A 25120-nucleotide genomic window follows, 5' to 3' on the forward strand; every position below is an offset into this window, starting at 1 on the left:
CGCCTCCTATCCAAGAGGCTTCGTCAGCGAACTAAAGTCTGACTGGTCGTATCGGCCCTATTTATATATCCCTAATGTCCAGCCATGGCGGCGCCGGACACACCTATGATAGGTCCCTACTCTCAGGTTGGGGGGAGCAGAGGACCCCTCCCTGTGGCCCCACTGATTGTTCCTACATTCCTGACTAACGACTGGCCCATTAGGGATATATAAATAGGGCCGATACGACCAGTCAGACTTTAGTTCGCTGACGAAGCCTCTTGGATAGGAGGCGAAACATCCGAAACCTCCAAATTTGTACAGATGACAGCTGAAGAAACCTTCCCATCGATGGACCACTCCTGTACGACTGAGAGCTTACACAGACGTTTAAGATTCAAAGTACAACTATGAGAATTAATCTTGCCTCCGTCTGACAATATTATGACAATATGCTGTGCTCTTTCAAATTTGCATTCCAAGTTAGTTTAATGACTTACCACAACTGACATAGAATGTTCCCTTTCAAATGTTGTAATGATTAAATATGATTCAAAATGTACAACATACACAACAACTTTGTCTTCAAAAACAATACGGCGACTATTCATCGTTGTAATAACACACTGGATACACGTGTCCACTTTCTATGTATTCATAAGCTTTGAGGGACTCATATGCCTTCAAACTATCGTGAGTGAACTGTCTGGGAGTATCGATGAGGTCAAAATAAATATAGGTGAAAGTAATGTCCACAATGATGGATCGTCAACCCATCCATTCTTCAAATTGAAAGGATCCGGCAAGTTACAAGTACAGTCACAATATCCTAGCTTCTCAAAGTATCGCTCTCGGACTTCTAACGGTAGCTTTCGCACATAATCGGAGCACTGTTCAGTTTTCATGCGACAGTAGTTCGCTTTGTCCATACTCGCCATTGTTGTTTTTGCCTACCAGCGAGAAAAATCGCGCGATTCGTGACGTCACCTCCGTAAACAACTAGCATCTCCTATTAATCTAATCAAATGAAGACTAACAAACATTCACATTCGCATTCATATTCACACCTGTGAACAATTTGAGTGAACCGAACTTGCAATTTTGGGATTTAAATGTGCAATCAAGTCATAGTGCATGTAGAAAAGCCCATGGGGAGAACATGCAAACCAGATACAGGCCTGATCTGAGAAAACAAATGACAGCTTCAAACACCAAAGCAAAAATGTTAGCGACAATCAAAATAAAAAGTCAAATCAAACTATTGCCTTTACAAGGATGATGCTAACAACGATAATGAAGAACATTAACCTGCATCTGTTTTTGCCGATCTTTGAGTCTCGTCTGTGAGCTAATTACATGTGTAGTGAACCCAATGTTGATGCTGTTGAGTGTCAACAAAACCACCTTCAACTCATGCACTTCGGCTGACTTAAAAATGGACGCCAGACCTCAGCTGACTTCTGTCTGTGGTGAAACCCGAGGATGCAAACTGTCAACAATTTAAGCGGACTCCGTTGGTTTCTTGTCGCCCCCAAGTGGCAGGTTCTGGAAGCGGACATTCTCGCTCCTGAATAAACATCAGCACCAAAAAATAAATACATAAATACACAAAACAACCATGTGAGCTCACAAGCACATCTGAGTCATATCACCATTACCGCAGATTGCACTTTTACCTTTCAACATCAGAAGAATAAAGAAAACAGAGCGTAATGAGAAGACGCCGTCGTTATATAAACGTGTCAACGGTTCATTTTAGGGTACAGCAGGGGTCGGGAACCTATGACTCGCTAGCCATATATGGCTCTTTTGATGATTGCATATGGCTCGCCGATGAATAATAATAATAATAATAATAATAATAATAATAATAATAATAATAATACACTTCATTTAAATCCAAATACATATTCTCGCTTTTTTTTCTGTTCATTTTCTGTTGGGGCTGCGGTTGGCGGAAAGCGCAATTTTGATTGGATGACACTGACCGAGGTTGTCGGAAAGCACAATTTTGATTGGATGATACTGGCCGTCAGTTGAAACAGGTAAACGCCCCTTTAAATGAGCCACAGGAGTAAAAACAAAGTACACTTCAGCTTGAATACACCGAGGATTTGCCTTTGTGGAGAGAAAACATTCTGATTCTAATTTGCAATGAAACAATACCATCGATGAAACAGTCGAATCTCAATTACATTTTAACAAGCCCCATGTTAATGTTAGCGTCAATATACTTCGGTGAGAAGTATGTTGCATAGCAAGTGTGGAATGAGTCGTGTGCAGGCTAGCTAGCAGTAACTTCGCGTATGGAGCTGGCAAGTTGACTTTCATTCCGATCGTTCCGCTGGATTTTTACCAATCATGAGGAACGGAAAACCATTCATGTTAACGGTGAGTAGTATCACAAAGTTATTTTGAATATTAAATTCTGACATTTTGTTGAAAAGTGGCCGTACGTGCGTGTGTGCGTGCGTGCGTGCGTGTGTGTGTGTGTGTGTGTGTGTGTGTGCGTGTGTGCGCACACTCGCGTGTTGTGACTCTCACTGAAAAACATTTCTAAATATTTTACTTTTATGGCTCTCTTCGTCAAAAAGGTTCCCGACCCCAGGGTAGAGTCATGTGCTTCAGTTGACAAACGAATGAGCAAGAAAGACAGCAAAATAAGATAGGAGCATACCACAGAAAGCTTGTTGAGCTAATACCTCAAAAGTCTGGAGTAGTTCACTGTAATGCAGGGGTCGGGAACCTTTTTGACTAAGAGAGCCATAAAAGTAAAATATTTAGAAATGTTTTTCAGTGAGAGCCACACGGGCGCGCGCACACATGGGCGTGCGCCCACATACAAACATACAAGCACGCACGCAAACACGCACACGCGGCCACTTTCCAACAAAATATCAGAATGTATTATTTAAAATTACTTTGTAATAGTACTCACCGTTTTCCGTTTATCGTGATTGGTAAAAATCCAGGTAAACGATCGGAATGAAATTCAACTTGCCGATCCAGAGGCAAAGTTACTGCTAGCTACCCTGCACACGGCTCATAAGCTTCCACACTTGCTATCTGCAATATACTTCTCGCAGAAGTATATTGCCCAGTATGTTGATGCTAACGTTAACATGGGGCTGGTTAAAATGTCACTGACATTCGACTGTTTCATCGATGGTATTGTTTCATTGCAAATTAGAATCAAAACATTTTCTCTCCTCAAAACTAATGCTCCGGTGCATTCAAGCTGAAGTGCACTCGTTGGGCTCATTTAAAAGAGGCGTTTACCTGTTTCAACATGACGGCCAGTATCATCCAATCAAACTGGTGCTTTCGGCCAACTTAGGTGAGTGTCATCCAATCAAAACTGCGCTTTGCGCCAGCTGCAGCCCAACGGGAAATAAACGGCGAAAAAAAACGAGAATATGTATTTAGTTTTATCGGCGAGCCATATGCAATCATCAAAAGAGCCATATGTGGTTCGCGAGCCATAGGTTCCCGACCCCTTGTGTAATGTAATTGGAAGCAGGGCTGTACGTTTGGTCTCCTGTAGTTGGCGAGGCTTCCTTCAGAGGAATAATTGCCGGATGGGAGCTGTCACTCAAGTCTTCAGGTTCCTCCTGCACAAAAAAGTGTGTGTGTGTTTGTGTTTGCGTGCGTGTGTGTGTGTGTGTGTGTGTGTGTGTGTGTGTGTGTGTGTGTGTGTGTGTGTGTGTGTGTGTGTTAATGTTTCTGTATGCTGCAACATTTTAGAATACATACTTAGTTCCACCTACTGGAATGTCAGCCATGAAGGTCTCTCTCAGGACCACCGTTGGTTGGGTCGTTTCATAGAAAATTGTGTCAGCTGTCACAGAGGGCCGCTGAAACACACCAAATTCAGTATAAAAGTGATTCTGAATGGCATGGCAGACTATTCAAAGCTTCACCGATGTAATTATGTTGTAAGAAGGTATTTCAGTGTTCGATTGATCTGAAATTGTATTGAAAAGGCCACACCTCGTTTGCTGCTGCGACTGACTCCATGTCAACTGTGTGCATGTTCTTACTGTGGATAATCAAGAAAAGATGATGAAATCACATCCCCCGTGAGGATACCAACACAGTACATATGATACCATTGTTTATAGTGGACAGTAGAAAACAGATTGAAAATCAACCTCTTCCAAAATGCAAACATTTAAAATCTGGAAATTATTATTTTCGAAAACAATTCAACAGTATATTGTTCAAGACTCAACAGTATGTTAGAATCGAACACACAATATCAACTATTATTGTCTTTTCAGATCCCCCATGCTTCAATCATCTCTGACTTCATTCTCAAATTCTGTCACATCCTCGTCTGCTCCAGGAGCGTGCCCCACCCCTCCTGTCTCATTCTCCTCTGTGCCTGGAGCAGGCCCCTCCCCTCCTGACTCACTCACCTGTTTCTCATTCCGTTAATTGTGACTCTTATTGAATCCCTGTCTCCACCGTGTATTTCGGATCCGACGCTTACTACTTCCCCTCGTCCCTCGAGTACTGTCACCACTCCTCGAGCGGACGTGACATAATACACCGGCCAACTATGGATCTTGCCAGTGGAGACAAATTCCTATCCACCTTAGCACATCAGGCAGAAGTTATGATCATCACCCCTGCAGAAGGTCGAGACACGCCTCGCTACCCTGACGGCCCCTTGCTCCCCCCCGTGAGTCGTCGCGAGCTCTCCCTGCCACACCCTTCATGCTACGAAGGCGAACCCAGGCGCTGTGCTCAATTATTGATGCAGTGCTCGCTGGTTTTTGAACAACCCTACACCTTCGTTAGCGATGAGGCTAAAGTGGCCTTCATCACTAGCCTGCTCACGGGACAGGCCGAGTCATGGGTGTTGGCCGTCCGTGAGTCCCAGCCCGAACTTTGCACTTCCTACCCGGACTTTGTGTTTCACCACCCGGTCACAGAGTGCGAGGCTGAGGGACTCCTTCATGACTGTGTGCAAGGAACGCGTTCGGCCACTGAGTACTCCACCGACTTCCGCATCCAGGCTGCCTGGAGTGGCTACATGAATCGGGTGCTGAGAGGAGTGTTTCGTCGCGGATTGAGCGCCGCTCCCAAAGATGAGTTGACCACCCGCGACGCTGGCACCACCCTCAGCAAGATGATCGATGTAGTCATCTCCCTGGACCATCGCCTCCGGGAGCGGCAGCGGGAGCAAGGTACCCAGCGGTCCAGCAAACCCGGAAACGAGCAGTGGACGACCACACAGAGATCAGTTTCGAGGGCGTGCCGCGTTGTTACCATGATCTGCGGGAGGCGTTCAGCAAGGACAACGCGCAGTCCCTGCCGCCCCACCGTACGACTGCGCCATCGAACTGCAGCCGGGGACCCCACTACCGGACTCCACACTTTACCACATCTCACACCCGGAACAAGAACCCCTGAGCGCTTACATTGACTCTTCCATCGCGGCGGGACTTATCCGACCGTCGCATTCCCCGCTCGGGGCACGGTTCTTCTTTACCGAAAAGAAAGATGGATCCCTGCGCCCGTGTGTCGACTATAGGGGTCTGAACGACATCACCATCCACAATAAGTACCCTCTCCCCCTCATGGACTCGGCCTTCGCGCCTCTCCAATCGGCTACCATCTTCACAGAACTGGATTTGCGTAGCGCATGCCACCTGGTTCGCATCAGAGAGGGGGACGAGTGGAAGACCGCATTCAAAACGCCCTTGGGGCATTTTGAATACCTGGTGATGCCGTTCGGACCCACCAACGCTCCCGCCGTATTCCAAAACCTCATCAACTATGTGCTCAAGGACTTTCTCAACGTTTTTGTATTTGTGTATTTAGACGACATCTTAATTTTTTCTAAATCCACAGAAGAACACCGGCAGCATGTCCGACGGGTCCTGGCACGACTCCTGCAAAACCGGCTCTACGTGAAGGCAGAGAAGTGCGAATTCCACGTCCGCTCTCTGTCTTTTCTGGTGTTCGTCGTGGAGCAGGGGCAGCTCCAGGCCGATCCCGGCAAAACCAAAGCGGTGGTAGAATGGCCAACCCCGAACACGTGCAAACAATTTTAAGAATTTTAAGATTTTTGGGGTTTGCCAACTTCTACCGCCGCTTTATTCGCGGTTATAGTCAGAAGGCACTCCCCCTTACTAATCTCACATCCACCAAGGTCCCCTTCAGGTGGACACCCGAAGCAGAGGGGGCGTTTAACCGTCTCCGCCACGCCTTCTCCAACCCTCCGGTCTTACGTCACCCCGACCCGGACCTCGCGTTCGCGGTCGACGACGCATCGGAGTCCTGGGTGGGGGCGGTCCTATCCCAGCGCTCCCCGGTCGACCAGAAGCTCCACCCATGCGCCTTCTTCTCCCCGCCGGCTCAGCCCAGCGGAAGCCAACAATGACGTGGGGAACCGGGAACTGCTGGCGGTCATTCTGGCGCTGCAGGAATGGAGACACTGGCTTGAGGGCCGTTCACTGTATACACAGACAACAAGAACCTGGCCGCCATTCGGTCCGCCAAAAGACTCAACTCGCGGCAGGCCCGATGGTCACTGTTCCTCACACGGTTTAACTTCACTCTCACCTACTGCCCAGGGTCGCAGAACACAAAGCCTGACGCCCTATCTCGCATCCACGAGCCGGCAGAAAGGGAGGAAGTCGTCGCCAACTCTCTGGGGACACATTCCAGGGTAGCCTGTCACCCGGGGTCAACAGGACGATCCAGCTCATCGCCCAACGGTTTTGGTGGCCAGAGTACAGAAAAGACGTCACGGAATTAGTGAAGGAATGCCCCGCCTGTGCTTGTGGGAAGGTCTCCCACCAACCCCCGGCGGGACTTCTCCAGCCACTACCTATTTCCTCCCGACCCTGGTCCCATATCTCCGTCGACTTTATTACAGGCATCACCCTTCCCGTGGGAAGACGGTCGTCCTCACCGTGGTGGACCGTTTCTCGAGGTCGGCCCACTTCATCCCGTTAACCAGGTTGCCGTCCGCTATCGAGACGGCTCAACTCCTGGTTAACCACGTCGTCCGTCTCCACGGGAATCCGGCGAACATCGTGTCGGACCGGGGACTACAGTTCGTGTCCAAGGTATGGAAACGTTTCTGTCGCTCCCTAGGGGCGTCGGCGAGCCTGTCGTCTGGCTACCATCCCCAGACCAACGGCCAGATGGAGAGAAAGAACCAGGAGTGTGGAAGGAGACCAGAGCCGCCCTGTCGCGCACGGCATCCCGGATCCAACATATTGTGGACCACCGTCGCCGCTAGGCTCCCACTTACCAGGTCAGGCAGGAGGTATGGCTGTCCACGAGGGGCCTCCGGATGGCCGGGACTTCGGCCAAACTGGGTCCACGGTTCGCTGGTCCCTCTCCCATCCTCAGCCCGGTCTCGGTGAGGCTCCGGCTGCCACCCTCGATGAGGATCCACCCGGTCTTCCACGTCTCCCTCCTCATGCCTGTGGAGATCAGCCCCGTGGCTCTGACACCTGCCCCCTGCCCCCCCGCCCGGATGGTGGATGGCGGTCCCGTCTACACCGTGCGGGAGATACTGGACTAGGCGCATGGGCAGGGGAGTGCATTACCTGGTCGATTGGGAGGGCTACGGTCCCGAAGAACACCAGTGGGTTCCTCGTTCCTGGATCCTCAACCCATATCTCACCCGGGCATTCCATTTGGCTCACCCATCCAAACCGGGTGGGCGGCCAGAGGCGTCCATTGAGGGGGGGGGGGCACTGTCACATCCTCGTTTGCTCCAGGAGCGTGCCCCTCCCCTCCTGTCTCATTCTCCTCTGTGCCTGGAGCGGGCCCCTCCCCTCCCTACTCTCCAGACTTACTCACTTGTTTCTCATTCCGTTAATTGTGCCTTCTGGCTATAAAAGCCACCCATACCGTTTGGTCTGTGCCGGTGTATTTCCTGATGTCCCCCGTCACCCTGCCGCACGCAGGTCTGTCTCATTTGCTCGCCTCCATTGCATCATTTCTGTTTTGCCTTTTGTGTCTCAGTAAAGACAGTAAAGACTTCCCTGTCTCCACCGTGTATTTCGGATCTGACGCTTACTACTTCCCCTCACCCCTCGAGTACTGTCACCACTCCTCGAGCGGACGTGACAAATTCTAGACTCCCCACCCCCAAACACAGTCCTGGTCAATCCTGCTTACCCTCTTCCGTTCATCAAAATCATCATTCAGTCGTCATTGCCTACTAAACCTTTGTTCTTCCCCACTTCAATTTGCAGCTGTCACTATAATCCTGAAAAAAACTGGTTTCAGATCCCAATTATTTCACTAACCTTGACCCCATTTCTCACCTTTCTTCATCTCCAAACTTGTTTAAAATTGTTGCGTCTCAACATCACTCCCACCTCACTTATAACAATCTCCATGAACAATTCCAGTCTGGTTTCCATTGATGTTACAGTAAATTAACGTTCCTCATAAAAATCCCCAATGACCTTCTCATGTGAACGGATGCCAGTTTAATCTCCATCCTTATCCTTCTTGACCTGAGGTCAGCTATTGACTCAGGTCATTACACTCATTATTATTACACTATCCCTTGAATGGACTCCACCATAGGCAACATTCACCTGGTTTCACTCCTATCTCACTGGTCTCCCTAAGTTCATCCAACTCAACTCATTCACTTCAGTCCCTGTCTCTCATTGTGTACCCTGTGGCTTTATCTACCTTCTCCCCTTGTCAATATTTTCCGTACATTTGGTACAAACCTTCACTTCTTCATGGATGACACCCAGCTCTACCTCTCCAGCAAACCTGACGCCTTCAATTGGTCTAGAATTCTCCAGTCTGCATAATCACGAGAATCCCTCCTTCCATCACACCACCACCATCCTCCAACAGTCCACTGTCTCCCGGACAAACTTTGAATCAACTTGAAAATACTCCTCGATACATTTAAAGCCATAACCTTGCCCCCGTTATCTGTCTGACCTTCTTCAAATTCCCATTTCCTCTTGTTCCCTCAGGTCTTCATCCTCCTTCCACCTGTGTGTACCTTTTGCCCATCTCAGCGCGACATCCTACCCAACATCCGAAATATTGGCTGTCTTCCCACTTTTAAATCACATCTCAAAACCCAACTATTTTAAATCACATACTCATCTTAAATTAATCTCTGCTTTTATTATTTATAATTTTATTTCTGGTTTTATTGTTCTTGTTTTTTATTGTAAAATATCCTTCAGTGTTTTTTTCCAGGAAAAAAATGCAATTGTCACACACTATAGCAGGGATCGGGAACCTAAGGCTCGTGAGCCATATATGGCTCTTTTGATGATTGCATTTGGCTCGCAGATAAAACTAAATACCTGTACATATTCTCGCTTTTTCGCTGTTCATTTCCCTATTAGGCTGCAGTAGGCTGAAAGCGCAATTTGATTGGATGATACCGACCAAGCTTGGCTGAAAGGGCAATATGATTGGATGATACTGACTTAGGTGCCGTTGATGTCGAAACTGGTAAACGCCCCCTTTTGACGAAGCGGACAAAAAAAAAAAAGAAGACTAGTATCCTACACTTCAGGTTTCGCCGAAGGATTCGCCTTTGTCAAGAGAAAAGGTTTTGCCGGGATTCTAATTCGGAATGAAACAATACCTTCGATGAAACAGGCGAATGTTAGTGGCACTTTGACAAGCCCCATGCTAATGTTAGCATCAGTATACTCTGGGAGAGACAGCAGACAGCAAGTGTGCAAGCTAATGAGCGGTGTGCAGGCTAGCGAGCAGTAACTTCGCGTGTGGACCCGGCAAGTTGACTTTAATTCCAATCGTGAGTATTATCACAGTTATTTTAAATAATACATTCTGACATTATATTGAAATCACCCATACATATACATATATGTATACGTGTGTGTGTGTGTGTGTGTGTGTGTGTGTGTGTGTGTGTGTGTGTGTGTGTGTGTGTGTGTGTGTGTGTGTGTGTGGTTCTCACTGAAAAAAAAAAAAAAACTGAAAATTCCGAAATATTTTGCTTTTATGGCTCTCTTAGTCAAAATACAATACAATACAAGTCATTTTCATCCAAAGTGTTCAGTGTCACCTAATCATAATGGCCACTGTCAGAGCGATGAGCCCAGCAGACACGCCCACCGCTGATGCCAACGCAATGACCTTTAGTCGTCCTGAGGATGAAGACAGAGAGAAATGGTACAAAACAAGTGCGACCAAAATAGTTCGGCAGACACAAAAATAGAAAGAGAGAGTTGAGGGATATGGAAAAAGAGATGCAGAGGATTTTGCCAACGTCTAGACTCCAGACTGAAGTCTCGTGTTTCCAGTTGTGATTTCCAAAGCCAGGTCCCCTTCTTCAGCTGTCTAGCCTCAAATAGTCATTTTCCACAACACCTCATCTCCTCTTCCTCCTCCCTCAATAAGTACAAAGGCTTTACATGACTCACCATGACTCACAGAAACAGATGCAACAGAGTCCAGAGAGGAATTGGAAAGTTTCCTTGCACTTATCCTCTCAAATGCAATGAAATCAATCCTTACATATTTAATTATTACTGCTCGAGCCTTACAGTGAAGATCCGGAAGCTACCTGGTGACACGTTGTCATTTTATTTTGCATCTTGGATTGTCGGTGGAATGTATCGCAATGCAGAGATGAAATACAATGGCTTCCTGACTGGAAGTGAAGATGACTCATACCTTCACAAAATTCAGCTGCAACCATTTGTCTCACAGTTTGATGAAGTTAACAGCGTGGAGCCTCCTCACTTTCCATGCCACTGTCAAAAACATGTCTTTATACTCGGCATAACCTCTTCAGAAATGTTTCCGCGGTAATGGGTTGCTTCAACACAAATGCATTTTACTGAATAAGCATCGTGTTAAATACATTTTAAAATCCCAGTAAAAAGGAAAAAAAAAACCTGCATTGCTGGTCGCAGCCACACGTAATCACCCGGCAAGTTGACTTCTGCTCCATTGTGCTCACAGGGCTCAATCATTGTCTCATGCAAAATAATAAAATAAAAGAAAAGAAAAAAAGAAAAGAAAAGAAAAGAAAAGAAAAGACAAGAAAGAATAATTTACATAGGGGTATTGTGCACCATCCCATCAGGCCATAATGATGATCATGTTATATTGAAATCATCAAAATTTCGACAGACAAAGCCACATTAGCTATGAAGCATTAATGTGCGTTTCACGGAGCAGAAGATATGATGAGTCCAGGAAGATACCTCGAATATGTTAACAATGCAAGAAAGGTGTGTAATCACGAAACCTTTATCGTGAGGTAAGTGTGCATCCAGACTTGTCATGTGTCATGGCCATTGATGTAAGAGAACAAAACTGGCCAGAAGTAATTAGTATTACCCGGTTAAAAATATTTATGACTGCAATAATGTGACTTCAAATGGCAATAACAGATACTAGATTTGGCTCAAATCATGTTTCAACGTCTCACACACACAGCCCATCGAACAAGCTTGCAACATGAAATAATTGCTAGCCAGCAAACTTTAACTTGTCTTGCTAGCCATAGCATCATAGCACATTTTCTATTGGTTAAGGCCTCTATGTTACAAAGTACTAAACCAGGGGTGTCCAAAGTCGGTCCTCGAGGGCCGCTGTCCTGCCTGTTTTGAATGTGTTTGAATTTGAATCAGGTGTGTTGCTCCTGGGAGAGCTGTAAAACAGGCAGGACAGCGGCCCTCGAGGACCGACTTTGGACACCCCTGTACTAAACTATTCTTGTAATGTTTGGCCAAGGTCAAATTAAGGCTCACACCCTTGAGAGCCCTTCAGGATAAACCTTCATGTTAATACAGACGCTGCCCAATTTACGAACATAAGAATTACCAATAACGGTACATACAAACATTTCCTTGGACGATGATGTTAGCAGATGACATTGTGATCTGTAGCGAGAGCATGGAGCAGGTGTGGGAGAAACTAGAGAGGTGGAGGTTTGCCCTGGAAGGGAGAGGAATGAAGATAAACAAGACAGAATATATGTGTGTGAATGAGAAGGACCCAAGTACAAGAATTATACTACAGGGAGAAGAGATAAAGAAGGTGGAGGATTTTAAGTACTTGGGTTCAACTGTCCAGAGCAATGGAGAGTGTGGAAAAGAGGTGAAGAAGCGTGTCCGGGCAGGCTGGAATGGCTGGAGAAAATGTCAGGTGTGATAGAAGAGTTTCAGCTTAGATGAAAGGAAAGATGTATAAAACTCTGGTGAGACCAGCCATGATGTTTGGACTGGAGACAGTGCCACTGAAGAAAAGACAGGAAACAGAGCTGGAGGTAGCAGAGATGAAGATGTTGAGGTTTTCTTTAGCAGTGACCAGGTTGGATAGGATCAGAAATGAGTATATCAGAGGAACAACTCATATTAGAGGCTTTGGGGAGAAAGTAAGAGAGGCCAGACTTAGATGGCTTGGACATGTACAGGGGAGAGAGAGTCACTATATCAGGAGAAGGATGCTGAGCCTTGAACTGCCAGGCACGAGACCGAAGGGAAGAACTCAGAGGAGGTTTATGGATGTATTCAAAGAGGATGTGAAGGTCGCTGGTGTGAGAGAAGAGGATGCACAAAACCGGATTAGATGGAGGACACTGATTCGCTGTGGCGACCCCTGAAGGTGATAGCCGTAAGGAAAAGAAGAGGTATGTCAAAAAATGTTTGGACAGAGATGCTTTAACTTAGATTTTATATTGCATGCATTTTTCCGACAGAGCTTGCGTGCGATTGTCTGCGTACTGTGCTTTATCCACACGCACGCAAATGTAGGGGGTTAGAAACGACCTCTGTTATTGTATGTTAGTCGATTAGACTACCAAGTCAGGAGAGGGCGCTACGCTAGGAACAGAGGAAGGCGATGTAGGCTCAGCTCACGCATGCGCAGTTGTCATAAATGCCGTTGTGTGAAGCTGATTAACACGGTTGTCTCGTGTCGTCTTTCCTCGTCGTTCACAGGTATTCAAAATAATAAGTGTTAGACATTCTCAAGATGTTAAAGTAATTGGGGACTTATTGGGCGATGCTAGATATGAAACATTGTTTTGTGGCTTTGATGAATATTTTGGGGCTTTGATGAATTTGGATTTTTGGATGTCAATTGTAGTTCCCAGTACAACAGACACGAGCGGGCAGACGTGCATAAGCATGTGCAAATGTGGAGGATATATACAATGTATAGATGTTGAATGTATAGATCTACACATGAATGTATTCTGATATTGAAATTGATGTTTTGATGAGTAAGAGGTCATAAATGCCGTTGTGTGAAGCTGATTAACACGGTTGTCTCGTGTCGTCTTTCCTCGTCGTTCACAGTGCTACCTGCCTGTGAAGCGCTTTGGACCGACCCAGGTATCCCCTAGGCCTGAGGCCGGTTACACAAACAGACACATTAGACGTTTCAAGGTCTGGATGTTTACGCGATGGACACCATGGCTGACTAATCGGTGCCCGGCTTTGCTGAAGCGTTGCCAACGAGTTCAGGCCCCGATCCGCCAAGCTTGCTTACAATTGGCTGCGTAGAGTATGTGGGCAGAGAGGAAATCCCTCTTCCCAGTTGACACTCTGAGGAGGAGGCGCCCAGCTCACTTACGATTGACTCAGTAGAAACCCCTCTTCCCAGTTGACGCTCAAGGAGGACGTGATGCATCACAAAAAGTAATGGCTCCTGGCACGTAATTCAGTAATTACGTGCCAGCAGCTTCAGTAATGGCTTACTGAAGACCCATGGATATATCTCGTTGTGCTACAGTAGGTTTGAATTTATTTTACGACTGTATGACAACAAATAAATAAACTGACATAAACATACATTCTACACAAAATATAGCACTGAAGCAACTTATGAACAAATTTACCTCACGAACAACGGCTCAGAACGTATCTCATTCCTAAGGTGGGGAGCGTCTGTATGCTCTTACGAATTTTATGGTGAGCGTTTAAAAGCCTTTACCTAGGGGCACTTTGGTTAGTTAGTAAAAGAACAAAAAGTGGCTGTTCAGTCATCGCATTCTCTGCAAATCCAATCTTTCTGGTTTTGTTCACCCCATCATATGGAGAAAATCATATATGGTTGTATTGGCATATTATTTTTTCATGTATGTATTTGTCACCCCTTTGCTTGTAATGTTGTTTATTTAAGCCCAAACTGATTTGATTTCTTCTCTCGCTATTTCCGTGTCATATAATGTCCAGTTTACCATACACAACTATATTCATTCATATTCCTGACCACTTAATCCTCACAAGGGTCGCGGGTGGTGCTGGAGTCTAACCCAGATGTCTTCGGGCACTAGACAAACCACTCGCCTACTGGGCTGCCCTCATAACTGCATAAATAGTAATTATTATTCCAATACAATTACAACAATTTTTCCCCCATCCATCCAGTACTGCACCTTTACACAGTGAAGCCGACACACTAATCAGTTGACCACTGAGCCGCTACCTTCCTTTTTTTTTCTTTGATATTATGTATTGTCCACTTTAGTGCAGTCCAACTTCACTACTGCAGAACTAACAACGGCTTATTACATTCTGTAATATACATAAAAGGAACAGCAAAGCCCTTTGGCAGGGCCCAGAGTATAGATTGCTGCAACGTGTCCAGCCCAAATATTTGTGTACCTCTAACTCGAACTGTAAGTATAGGAGAGCTGTGGACTCCGATCCGGTTTCTAGCCTCACAGTAGTACTGGCCACTCTCTCCAGGTCCAACTTCTGAGAATGTGAACACAGGACCAGTCCAGCTGCCCCACGCTGCATTGGGGAATACGTTGAAGGAGACAGAATGGGAAATAAATAAACAAATACAGTAGCACCTTTTCACATGTTCGACGGGCTTGTACTTTAGTTTAATTTGTGTGAAAACACTTTATTAAAACTGTACTAACATTGTACTGATGCTCCATTGTGTGTTAAACGATGCCAAGTGAAGTTATCCACGGCTGGGTTGGCCTGACTGCTGCAGGTCAGAGTCAAAGGTCGGCCAGCATCCACCACATTGGAAGGACGAGCCAGCACTGAAGTGTTCTTTGGAGGGTCTAAATGGAAGTAGAAAAGACAGAATAAAGGCATTTGTAGTTGTTATGGACCAAAACTGACAAACTACTTCTCGGCATTGGCGTTGTGCTTTGAATGGAATATTTAGGGTCGTGCGTAGTGCAAAGTGCAGTACAACTGTGCGCATGGATGGGATTTTCTTTTATTGTATGTTTTTGTAGAACGGCACAGTTAGAAATCAGTGTTTCCTCCGTTGTGGGAGAGAGCATGGCCAATGTTGCATATGCACCTTGAAGTAAACATACTGTAACAGAGATTCTCTGGCGTCCATACAGGATATCAACGACTACAAAGTCTTTTTATAATGAACCATGCCTATGGAATGCGCCGAAACATAGTCGCAACAAGCGTCAAGGCGGTCGCGGAGGGCTTGACATTATGTCAAAAAATTCCCTGTGACCATGTGGCGACAAGAACAGCCAATAAAATGTTTTTTTGTTGAGCACTGGGGCACCCTGACGTATCTTGAATGCATGGAGAAAGTTGGAGTGTTCAAGAAATTTGCCATTATTACTCAATTAAACAAGATGGGGAGTGTGCAAAGTCCCCGGAAGATGTCGAAGGAACAGGTCACCAATGTTGTTCATGTTTTGAAATACCTCGGCTTACGAACGCTTTAGCTCACAAAGTTTTCGCCTTATAACATTAAATTCGCGACAATATAATCTTTGCATAATAAACTATCGTTTTTGGTGGATGAACCAAACCACACAGTGCCACGGTGGCTCGCAGACTAGTTTTCCACACCCTCTTTAAGTGCAGATGTGGTTTGCTATTGAGTGGAGTACAGGCTAGTGTTAAACCGAAGAGGACACAAAAGAAAATTATGGTCGAGCAGAAGAAGGGGATCATCGAAAAACATGAACAAGGTTTGTGTTTGTGTGACTCGGCATCCTAGTACCGGTATGGTAAGTCGACCATTCCTACGTGAGGCTAAGGGTGTTTCTGTGTTGTCTAAGCAACAGTCTCAGGCAATAAAAGAGGTTGAAAAACTTCTGTTGATTTGGATTCACGAAAAGCAGCGAGCAGGTGACCGTGTGAATGAGTATTATTACTCATAGTATTATCGCCAAGAAAGCATGGAAACTTTACTAGGATATCATCAAGAGGCAACTACATCAGCGACCATCACAAAGGTAAATAAAACGACTTTATATACAGTACAGGTTATTTCATTAATTACAATACAATAACACATTTATTATACATAAAATAGGTATATTTTGTGTAGTTTTAAGGATTATTTAGTAGAATATTATGTGTAATGGGGACCTGAGCACGGACTATTCTCATTTTTATTGTGACAAGCCATTCAGCAAACTCCCAATGCTCACAATGCCCCTCGTATGTACAATTTAGAGGGATAATAAAGTGTTTCTAATCATGCACAGTACATTTTAAAATGACAATGCATTTTAAAACTAAAATACTCACTGAACTCTGTGCAGAATTATGATGATGCCATGTCAGAAATAAAACAAATGGTATATATGTGTATCAAGGTACAATTTGTGAACATATCATAATTAATGATCCTCAAGTGTAGTCAGTCAATTTAGCATTTGTTCTTGGTTTTGTTGTGAATGTGGCGATCGGGTCCAACGACTGCTGAGTGCAGGTGCGGCTTTATTTTTGTAATTACCCCAACATGTCCCCCTGTCGAACATATCTAAACATTGGTGGAGGTGATCAGAAAGAAGAAAGAAAAAAGAAAAGAAAATCACAAAATAATACAACCACAATGGAAACAATCTCAAATTAAAGTCATGTCATTCGCTACAACAGTCAAATCTTCATTGCATCCTGGATGGTGATCACCAGAACGACCAGGAGGAACAAAATTGTTTGTAGCATTTGTCGCAAGCAGGCCCCAGGGTGTGATACGGATGAGCTGATGACTGGGAAAGAGGGTGTGATCTGTCGACGTGGCTTCAGTGACGTGCATCGGGAATCTTCTTGACCAGGCGTCGGGAACCTTTTTTACTAAGAGAGCCATAAAAGTAAAATATTTAGAAATGTTTTTCAGTGAGAGCCAAACTGGCGTGCGCGCGCACACACGCGCGGGCGTGCGCCCACATACAAACGAGCGCGCGCGCACATACAAACATGCGCGTGCGCGCGCACACACACGCAAACACACACGCAAACACGCACGCAAACACGCACACACGCACGCAAACATGCACACAAACACGCACGCAAACACGCACGCAAGCACGCACACGCGGCCACTCTCGAACAAAATATCAGAATGTATTATTTAAAATAACTTTGTGATAGTACTCACCGTTAACATGAATGGTTTTCCGTTCCTCATGATTGGTAAAAATCCAGGCAAACGATCGGAATGAAATTCAACTTGCCAGTCCAGAGGCGAAGTTACTGCTAGCGAGCCTGCTCATACGGCTCATAAGTTTCCACACTTACTATCTGCAATGTACTTCGAGATTCACCGATGGCTCGCAAGCCATAGGTTCGCGACCCCTGTTCGTGATGAACGATGTCCGCGCGAATCCAGATGAAGCTTGTGGCTGCTAAGACGGATAGCAGCTCCGCAACCGGTCCATCCCACATTGGCGTGGTCCACGTCATTCTCTTCAGACCGCAGTTTCGTCCTGTGGAGAACAAAAGAAGACTTGTGCCAGGTCAAATGTTGACAGGATGATTTCATTCTACACATCACACTTTCTAGGCGTTTCTTTCCCTATCAAAGTCTGTCTCATCGTTTAGGCTCTGCAATGCATTCTCTCACAGAAATGGCAGTAAATCATTGTTAGATGTTAGTTGGTTAGTACATGTTAGTGGTTAGTGAGTCGGCATTTCTGGAGGGCATAACTTTCTTGGGGAATGACGTTGCAGCCAACATCACTCACCACCAAAAGTGAAAATTTTGGCAATGATGATCTGAGCTATCGTACATGAAGACATGAAAAGTCTCAACTTGCCAACTGGGAACGTCTTTGACATTGCACAGATTATCAATTTGTATAAAACCATTTGTCAATCACTGTTCCAAAATTTTGGAGGCCAAATTACGGCATGTCTCTAAACACCTGCATGGGAACCAATTCACGTGGCCTGTACCACGAAAATGTTGTACGTTGAGCACAGCTTCTCCTGCTGTTACTCCTCTGCTGGCACCCAAGCAAATCATATCTGAAAATTCTTTGTGGGGTAGACATTTGCATGTCGCCACATTGTTTGGGTGGAGGATAGCCTTCTACAATTCTTTAGCACCAGTTAATATGGTCAGCAACATTATGGCAATCTGCGTAAACGGTCATCATACTCGCCTTTTGTCATTCAGTCGGAGGGCACCAGTTGACAGTCAGTTTCGCTTCTGCATAAGGACATCCACCCACGCAAACCAGTTTCATCTCCGCTCAACCTGGCATGGACTCCCCAGGAGCTCTCCTGAAGAATCTCCTTCTCCCAATTCTGAAAGTAGCTGGTTAGCGTGGAAACCCTATACAATATATCTGATTCCGCCTGAATCTCTGACTGACATCGGTGCCCACTCAACCCATCTACCAATTACACTCTTAACGGCGAGAAATTCACCAAATGTGCACTGCAGTCAATTACTTCAATGTGCACTGCATTTAATTCATAATAATAATAATAATTTGTAATCAAATCAATCTCGACAGGTCACCGTGCCTTTTTAGTTGTAACTATAAACTACTTTTGAACTGACAAATGTAATCACTGTCCGCAAAGGTAGCCTGAAGATAAATTAGCATTTGCGGCTGTCTTAATAAACGTTGGAATTCCGCCATCGCATCTCCAACGTTGAATATTTTTCGTTTGATCAAGCCTAATTGTCACAATCCGTCGCTCGCTAGATGGTTGGATGAGAAATGTTTTAACAGCATTCTGAATGTCGAGCATCAAAATAATATGTCTGAAAATTTCAGCGGAAAAAATATGAGAAAAAAATTGTCATGCATTTGAATAAATGCCAAACACTATACTTTTAGAAATCTAAACTATTATTAATAGGGGCTTTGTCATCGATCCCAAATCATCAGTGGGGTGTGCCAAACTCTAGATGTGTAAGTGAATTACACCAGCCGTTGCGGCTTCACATGTCGGTACTCCTAGGACAATTGAAACAGGGATAAAATTTTGTTTCCAAAAACATCAAGAATCAATTTAGCAGCGTCTGCACCTAGAAAATCACAGGATGGGTGGATGCAAATGGCTTGTGGTCCATTTCTTAATTCTTTGAGAATTATACATCCAAATCTGTTCATGTCCATTTATCGGACATAACTCTTTCAACTATAATTATGAACCTAAATCCTTATTCAGCAATGCTTTAAATCAAAAGGAGGTCACTCAGGTCTAAACATGGACATATACAAGCGCACATTTTCATTCCATTTTGTGGTCGCCCGAAGTCAGATCACAAAATTACTTGTCCCGATTGCAGACAAAAATATTGGAATCCTGACTTCAAGGTGGTCAATTTTCTTTATCACTTCATCTCTCTTCTCTCTTTATCATTCATCATTCATGATCATTCATTCTCTTCATCACACTTTATCCAATCTAACAAAAATACTTTACTTTTGCCTTCAAATTCACTCAAGTTCGGCTTCTGTTTATTCATTTGTTTGTTTGCTTATTTATTTCTTCACTCAGTCTAATTTGCCTGCCTATTTAATTTAGTTTTTGTTTTAAGTGGACGGTATTCAAAGGTCTGTGGGAAAAACAGTGTTATGTCATCATGAAGACTTTAAGCTGGCATGGTTGGACGGGTTTCCTGATGAGACAGGATAGTCGTCTGCATGGCACCCCCGTCGAATACTCCTGTAATGACAAGGCAGCCTCGTCCTGTGAAAGAAGAAAGAACTGTGCGGCAGAATTACATGTGGCAGGAACAATGTTTTTTGCACAATACGTTTGTGAATGTTAACGCAACCGCCTTATCCATTTTATTTCCGTTTATTTACCTATCCGGTGAACAAATCAATTTGCCGATCCTAGAATGCAGCTGTGAATCTCCCCCCCCCTCTTTAGGGCAGAGAAGGAAGGAGGAGGACTGGGCCGCCCGCTCTCTCTGGGCAGCCCAGCCCTTCTCCCCTCGAAATACATAAAAGGGAAGACAAAAGTACACACACAAAAGACACACGGACAGACGGCTCATCCAAATGTCCTCCCCCCTCACCCGACCCCCCCTGCCCACGAACTGTCCTCAGACAATGAAACTCCCAAGGAAACCCCGCAGCAACGGCTAGCAATGGTGATAACGCGCTAGTGTTGATGAATGTATTAATGTTACGGAAAATCCACGTTGTATTGCAGCTGCAATCAAACAATGAAGAACACATAATCGTCCGGTTCAAAATTAATAAATACATTTTTCACCAGCCCTTGCACGCAAAATTCCAGGAGTTCAACCCTTCTGAAGAATCTCCCCCTGGAATTGCCCCGGTCTTACAGTTCGACAGCCGGGCGTACGAAAACCGACTCCATAACCCGTACAAGCATTATAAAGTTAAACATAGTAAGTCTACGTCCACAGAGCTCATCTAGAATTGGTCTACCTTACCACATTCACCTGCCCTCAAGCTCACCGATGCGCAGATTAATCGTAATTTGAATTTTTTGGTCAAGAAAAATTCTTATCAATTCATTCACTCAACACTGCTGCATGCTAGCGGTGCCACTCACCCGTGAGGCAACCCTGAGCGACGGACACCAAGAAGGGAGGGGCGGCCCACTCGAACACTCTCGAAGGAAAAAGAGGGCCCACTCCTTCCCCCCCTTCCGAAGCCATCAGCTAGGACCCGAAGTCTTTCGGCACCAATAATAATGGGTTTATGTTGATCGTTCGTCCCTGGTTCATTGCTTCTACGGGCGTTTATGGCAGAGGATGGTTAAATCATCAGGAAGCCAGGTGTTGAACAGAATGTTGGTTTCATTAGCGGAGTTGGTTAAGACAGCGGAGACATCACATTGTCGGCTGAGAGGAAGCATGAAGGGAAAGAGAGAGAGACGAACTGGGAGGGCATTTATATGGCGCACAGTGTGTGACGCGATACGATGTGACGTAATGTAGATGTGACATCATGTAAGGGAACAAAGATTAGAAGGCGATGTTTAAAGATGTTCGTATCGCGAATTATCCCAACAATAACAATGTGAAATTAGTTGCTTGATTTGTTGTAGTGTGGAGAAAAAATTGAGTGAAAACAATTCAAATTGGCCCAATTAAATTAATTGGCCTTGCAGAATAAAGTTTGGACAGCCCTGATTTAGAGTCTTGATTTAATTTGAATGAACATGACTACTTTTTGATGAGGGAGGGAAGCTAGATTACCCGCACAAAACTCACACAAACACATGGATGCAACATGCAAATCATGCAGACTGCAAAAGGTCCACCATTCTGCCAGCAGAGAATATGAAACCGGACAAAACATCTACTGGATGAATGAACCAAAATTCCCAAACAAGATATCTGTAGCTATTGAACAGACACAAATGAAATGGGAGACTGTGATTGAGGAGAGCTACACAATCTGACAAGTGACACATAACTCCAGGCTTGTCTCTGAATCATGTTGCCTCAGTGAACAAGCGTGGCTCTAACCAAACACACAAAAGCACAACTTACACAGCACAGTGAGAACGGTGCTATGAGAGGTTTGGTGTCCTAATTGGTTCCAGACCATGCAGTAGTACAGACCAGCGTGGTGAGCACGCACAGAAGGGAATGTCAAATTCTGGACGCTTCCTTTTGCTAGCATCTGGTCTCCTTGGATGCGATACCAAGCATGCCTAAAGAAAGATGAGGATGATAAAAGTGCTTTGTGGGACTGAGCAATGATGTCTTGGTCAAGCCAGGGTAACTTTTCATTTTCAACTTCTTCCATTTGAAAAATACCCAATTTAACTCATTCCCTGCCAGATGATGTGCAAAAATATATCCACTGCAGTGCCAGGGTTTTGTCATTTTCACTCAAATTGCAGGACCCATAAAATATTGGGTTTGGGGACTACATAAACATTCAATACAGCATAAGAAACCTTAGACTCTCTTTTTCAGAAGAAAAAATAGTGAATTCATCAGTTATATGGGTCTGGAGTTATCTGAGCTTGAATTGGGGGCGGCTGTACAAAAGGCAAATGCTGTCCCCTTGTGGGAGGGAAAAACATTGCTTTATCGGCACCCCCCACAAGAAAAACCAAAACCCAAATAAATTCTGGAATGGCGCTCCACGTCATGGTTTTCAATTCCCGAATACATTTGCGAATGGCAGCGAATGAGTTAAATACAGTCCATATTACTCAGCCCAAATTCAAGACAAAATACAAATGAGACAACTACAACAATAAAATGCAAAACAGACACAATGGCAGAGATACAATGAGCATTTTGTGGATCGTGATAATGAAATACCACCTTCTGATGGGGGGATGGGCACGGCTAACACAGCTGAGGTTTACATCGGAGCCTTCTCGAATGTCACCAGTCGGTGTTATCAGCACACGTGTGTGTTTGGGTGAGACTGAAAACAGACAAAGAATGGCTGTCGGACTTGGTTACCCCACGAAACGAGGCTCCCAATTGCTCAGATTGGACAGCCGGCCGGCTCCAACGACGAGTCCCTGAACCTCGTCAATTTACAAACAATATAAACCTTCTGTGCTCAATTTTGAGCTTCATGCCCAAATGCCTTCCATTGTGTGATTACAGTATAGGATAAAAAAATCATTTGCGTTCCAGCGCAAACGTTTTTCAATGTGCAGTTTTGTACTTCTGGGTCAGCTTGGCTAATGTGCTTGGGAATGCAATCACCCAACCCCCTTTCATGTCCACTGAGAGGCATGTAGAATTTGGAGGAACAATACCAAAAGTCCAATGTCATCAAAATGACATTGGACATTTTTTCAAAAATATTTTTTTTTCATGGCACTGTTTTATGCAAAAAAAGTAACAAGTCTGAGACTGTCGTTGTACTAAGTTCATTCTGTCTACTTGATACCTAATTTTAAGCAGATTCTTTACTTACAGCCGCTACTTAAAATTAAGTCTGTGACTGGGTTAAAGGTCTCCATTTATGATTCTATATAGATAGAGGTTTGAAATGCAAAAGGTAACAAAATAAGCCAATCAGTTTTGTTTGTTTGTAGTTACACTATTTCTCAGTATTCAGCTCGATGCCCACTTGGTTGGCACGTGTCACTCCCACTCTCAAGACTCAGCTAAAATAAATGTAAATGGTGGTTTTGACCATGTGTGGATTAGACAAAGTTCAGTCATTTTAATTCCTTTTTTTCACATTTTTATATGTAAGTTTATAGTAAACATTTTCCTCTGGAAAAGAACAGCTCAAATCGATCATTAAAATACACAACTAAATTTAACACTCATTCTCAGAATGAGTATTCACAATTTCTGACTGACATTTGAACGTGTCGAAGCTGTAGAAATCCTAGTAGCTGAATTTTGGTGTATTTTTGATTGATTTTACACTTTTTTAGTTAGCAGTGTGAATGTATTGTAATAAAAACTCAACAACTAATTTGTATACACATACGCTAGTAACTTAGTCCCGCAAATTAAACACATTGTTTCTTTAAGTTACAGTATTTTAAAAACATTTAAACAATGACTGTTGGACCCCAAAATCTTAACTCGTGAATGATGTCGGCACGTACATGTCACATTGAGAAGAAATGATTTTGACCGTTCGGTTCCGAGGGAGTTCCGCGCTACACAGAAGTACTCTCCTGCGTCTGTGTATTTGAGGTGAGAAAGGTGGAGTTGAGGCCCCAAATTATCTGTAATGCTTCCAGTGTCCATGTCTGTGAAGAGAACACTCATGTGAGACACATCAATACTCATCTGTGTCTTTTGAAGTTTTTATTAACTCTGCAGCTGAGACAATTAGAGATCCAATTCAACAAAATGATTTTGATGAATTAATATTTTGTATCCAGGATCAGGTGCCTCCACGAAGCAGTGTGGTTCTCCACCATTGACTCATTAGATTCTGTCATACCTTTGAACCAGGCAAAGCTCTCTACCGGTGGAGCTCCTTCACTGCTGCACGAAAGAGTGACCGACGATCCCTCTGACACCATTCCTAAAGGAGAAATTTGGATGGAGGTAGAACGAGGAGCATCTAATGGAAAGAAAGAAAAAAAGTGGTTAAATGATGAATAATGTTGCATTCGTCACCCATCTGTCAATTTTACTAAAGTAGGTGTCCTCGATAGTATTGTGGGTGAGCTGGAACCTGTCACAACTGATTTAAAGTGAGAGGTGAGGCCCTCTCTGGACTGGTCACCAAGAATATCACACCCACGTTCTGACCACAATTGAGTCTTTGGTTAGCCTAATATGCATTGCTGCATGTGCCTATAATAATAATAATAATAATAATAATAATAATAATAATAATAATAATAATAATAATAATAATAATAATAATAATATAGTATTATATTTATAAGCTCCTTTCAAAACTCAAGGACATTTTACAGGTACAGGATAAGAACAACATTTTTTTTCTGAAGGTGAGCAACGGCAGCCAGGCGCACCAGCATTTCTATCTAACTGTCTGTCTGTCTGTCGTCTGTCTGTCTGTCTGTCGGTCGGTCGGGACGTCGGTCGGTCGGGCCGTCGGGCCCACTCGTACATCCATCCATGTGCGAAACACGGAAGGCAATGTGGATTTGGATCACTTCTTTTTCTTTTCCTTTTGGCTTTTCCCTTATGGCAGGGGTGTCAACCTCATTTCGCATCGCGGGCCACATACGGCCTAGGGAGATGTCAAGTGGGCCGGACCATTAAAATTATACCATACTCTGCTAAAAATAGAAAAAATATCATGTATTTCCTTTGTTTTGGTGTAAAGAAGCACAAGAACATTAGGAAAATATTGACATTTAATGAACTATCCTTTTTCAAAACATTTCATGAAACACCTCATATTTCCTTAGAGAAATGTGCAATTTACTTTTATCATTCACAAATATGCATTGCAACTGATCCCACTGATTGTACAAAGGCACAAAACTTTAATTGGTACTGAAAAATATAGTAATACACTTTAAGATTAAATGAAACTTTTAAAGGA

At 44.3% G+C, this 25120-nt stretch overlaps 1 protein-coding gene across 1 annotated transcript in view; it reads right to left on the reverse strand.

Moving 5' to 3' along the window:
- Positions 1–504: 504 nt before the first annotated feature.
- Positions 505–25120, reverse strand: part of LOC148896256 (B-cell receptor CD22-like) — a 36025-nt gene continuing 11409 nt past the window's right edge. The window contains exons 8-18 of the mRNA XM_088997844.1: positions 24041–24163; positions 23697–23843; positions 22438–22543; positions 21649–21812; positions 14855–15004; positions 14589–14720; positions 10031–10112; positions 3970–4018; positions 3747–3833; positions 3508–3590; positions 505–1546 (exon numbers count right to left, since the gene is read on the reverse strand). Coding sequence (XP_088853970.1) covers positions 1480–1546; positions 3508–3590; positions 3747–3833; positions 3970–4018; positions 10031–10112; positions 14589–14720; positions 14855–15004; positions 21649–21812; positions 22438–22543; positions 23697–23843; positions 24041–24163 — 1190 coding nt within the window. The 3' untranslated portion in view covers positions 505–1479. The remainder of the gene's footprint in view (positions 1547–3507; positions 3591–3746; positions 3834–3969; positions 4019–10030; positions 10113–14588; positions 14721–14854; positions 15005–21648; positions 21813–22437; positions 22544–23696; positions 23844–24040; positions 24164–25120) is intronic.

This window comes from Hippocampus bargibanti, linkage group LG06 (genome assembly GCF_051943395.1).
Source record: "Hippocampus bargibanti isolate YZ-2025 linkage group LG06, ASM5194339v1, whole genome shotgun sequence".
In the NCBI taxonomy this organism is placed as follows: domain Eukaryota; kingdom Metazoa; phylum Chordata; class Actinopteri; order Syngnathiformes; family Syngnathidae; genus Hippocampus; species Hippocampus bargibanti.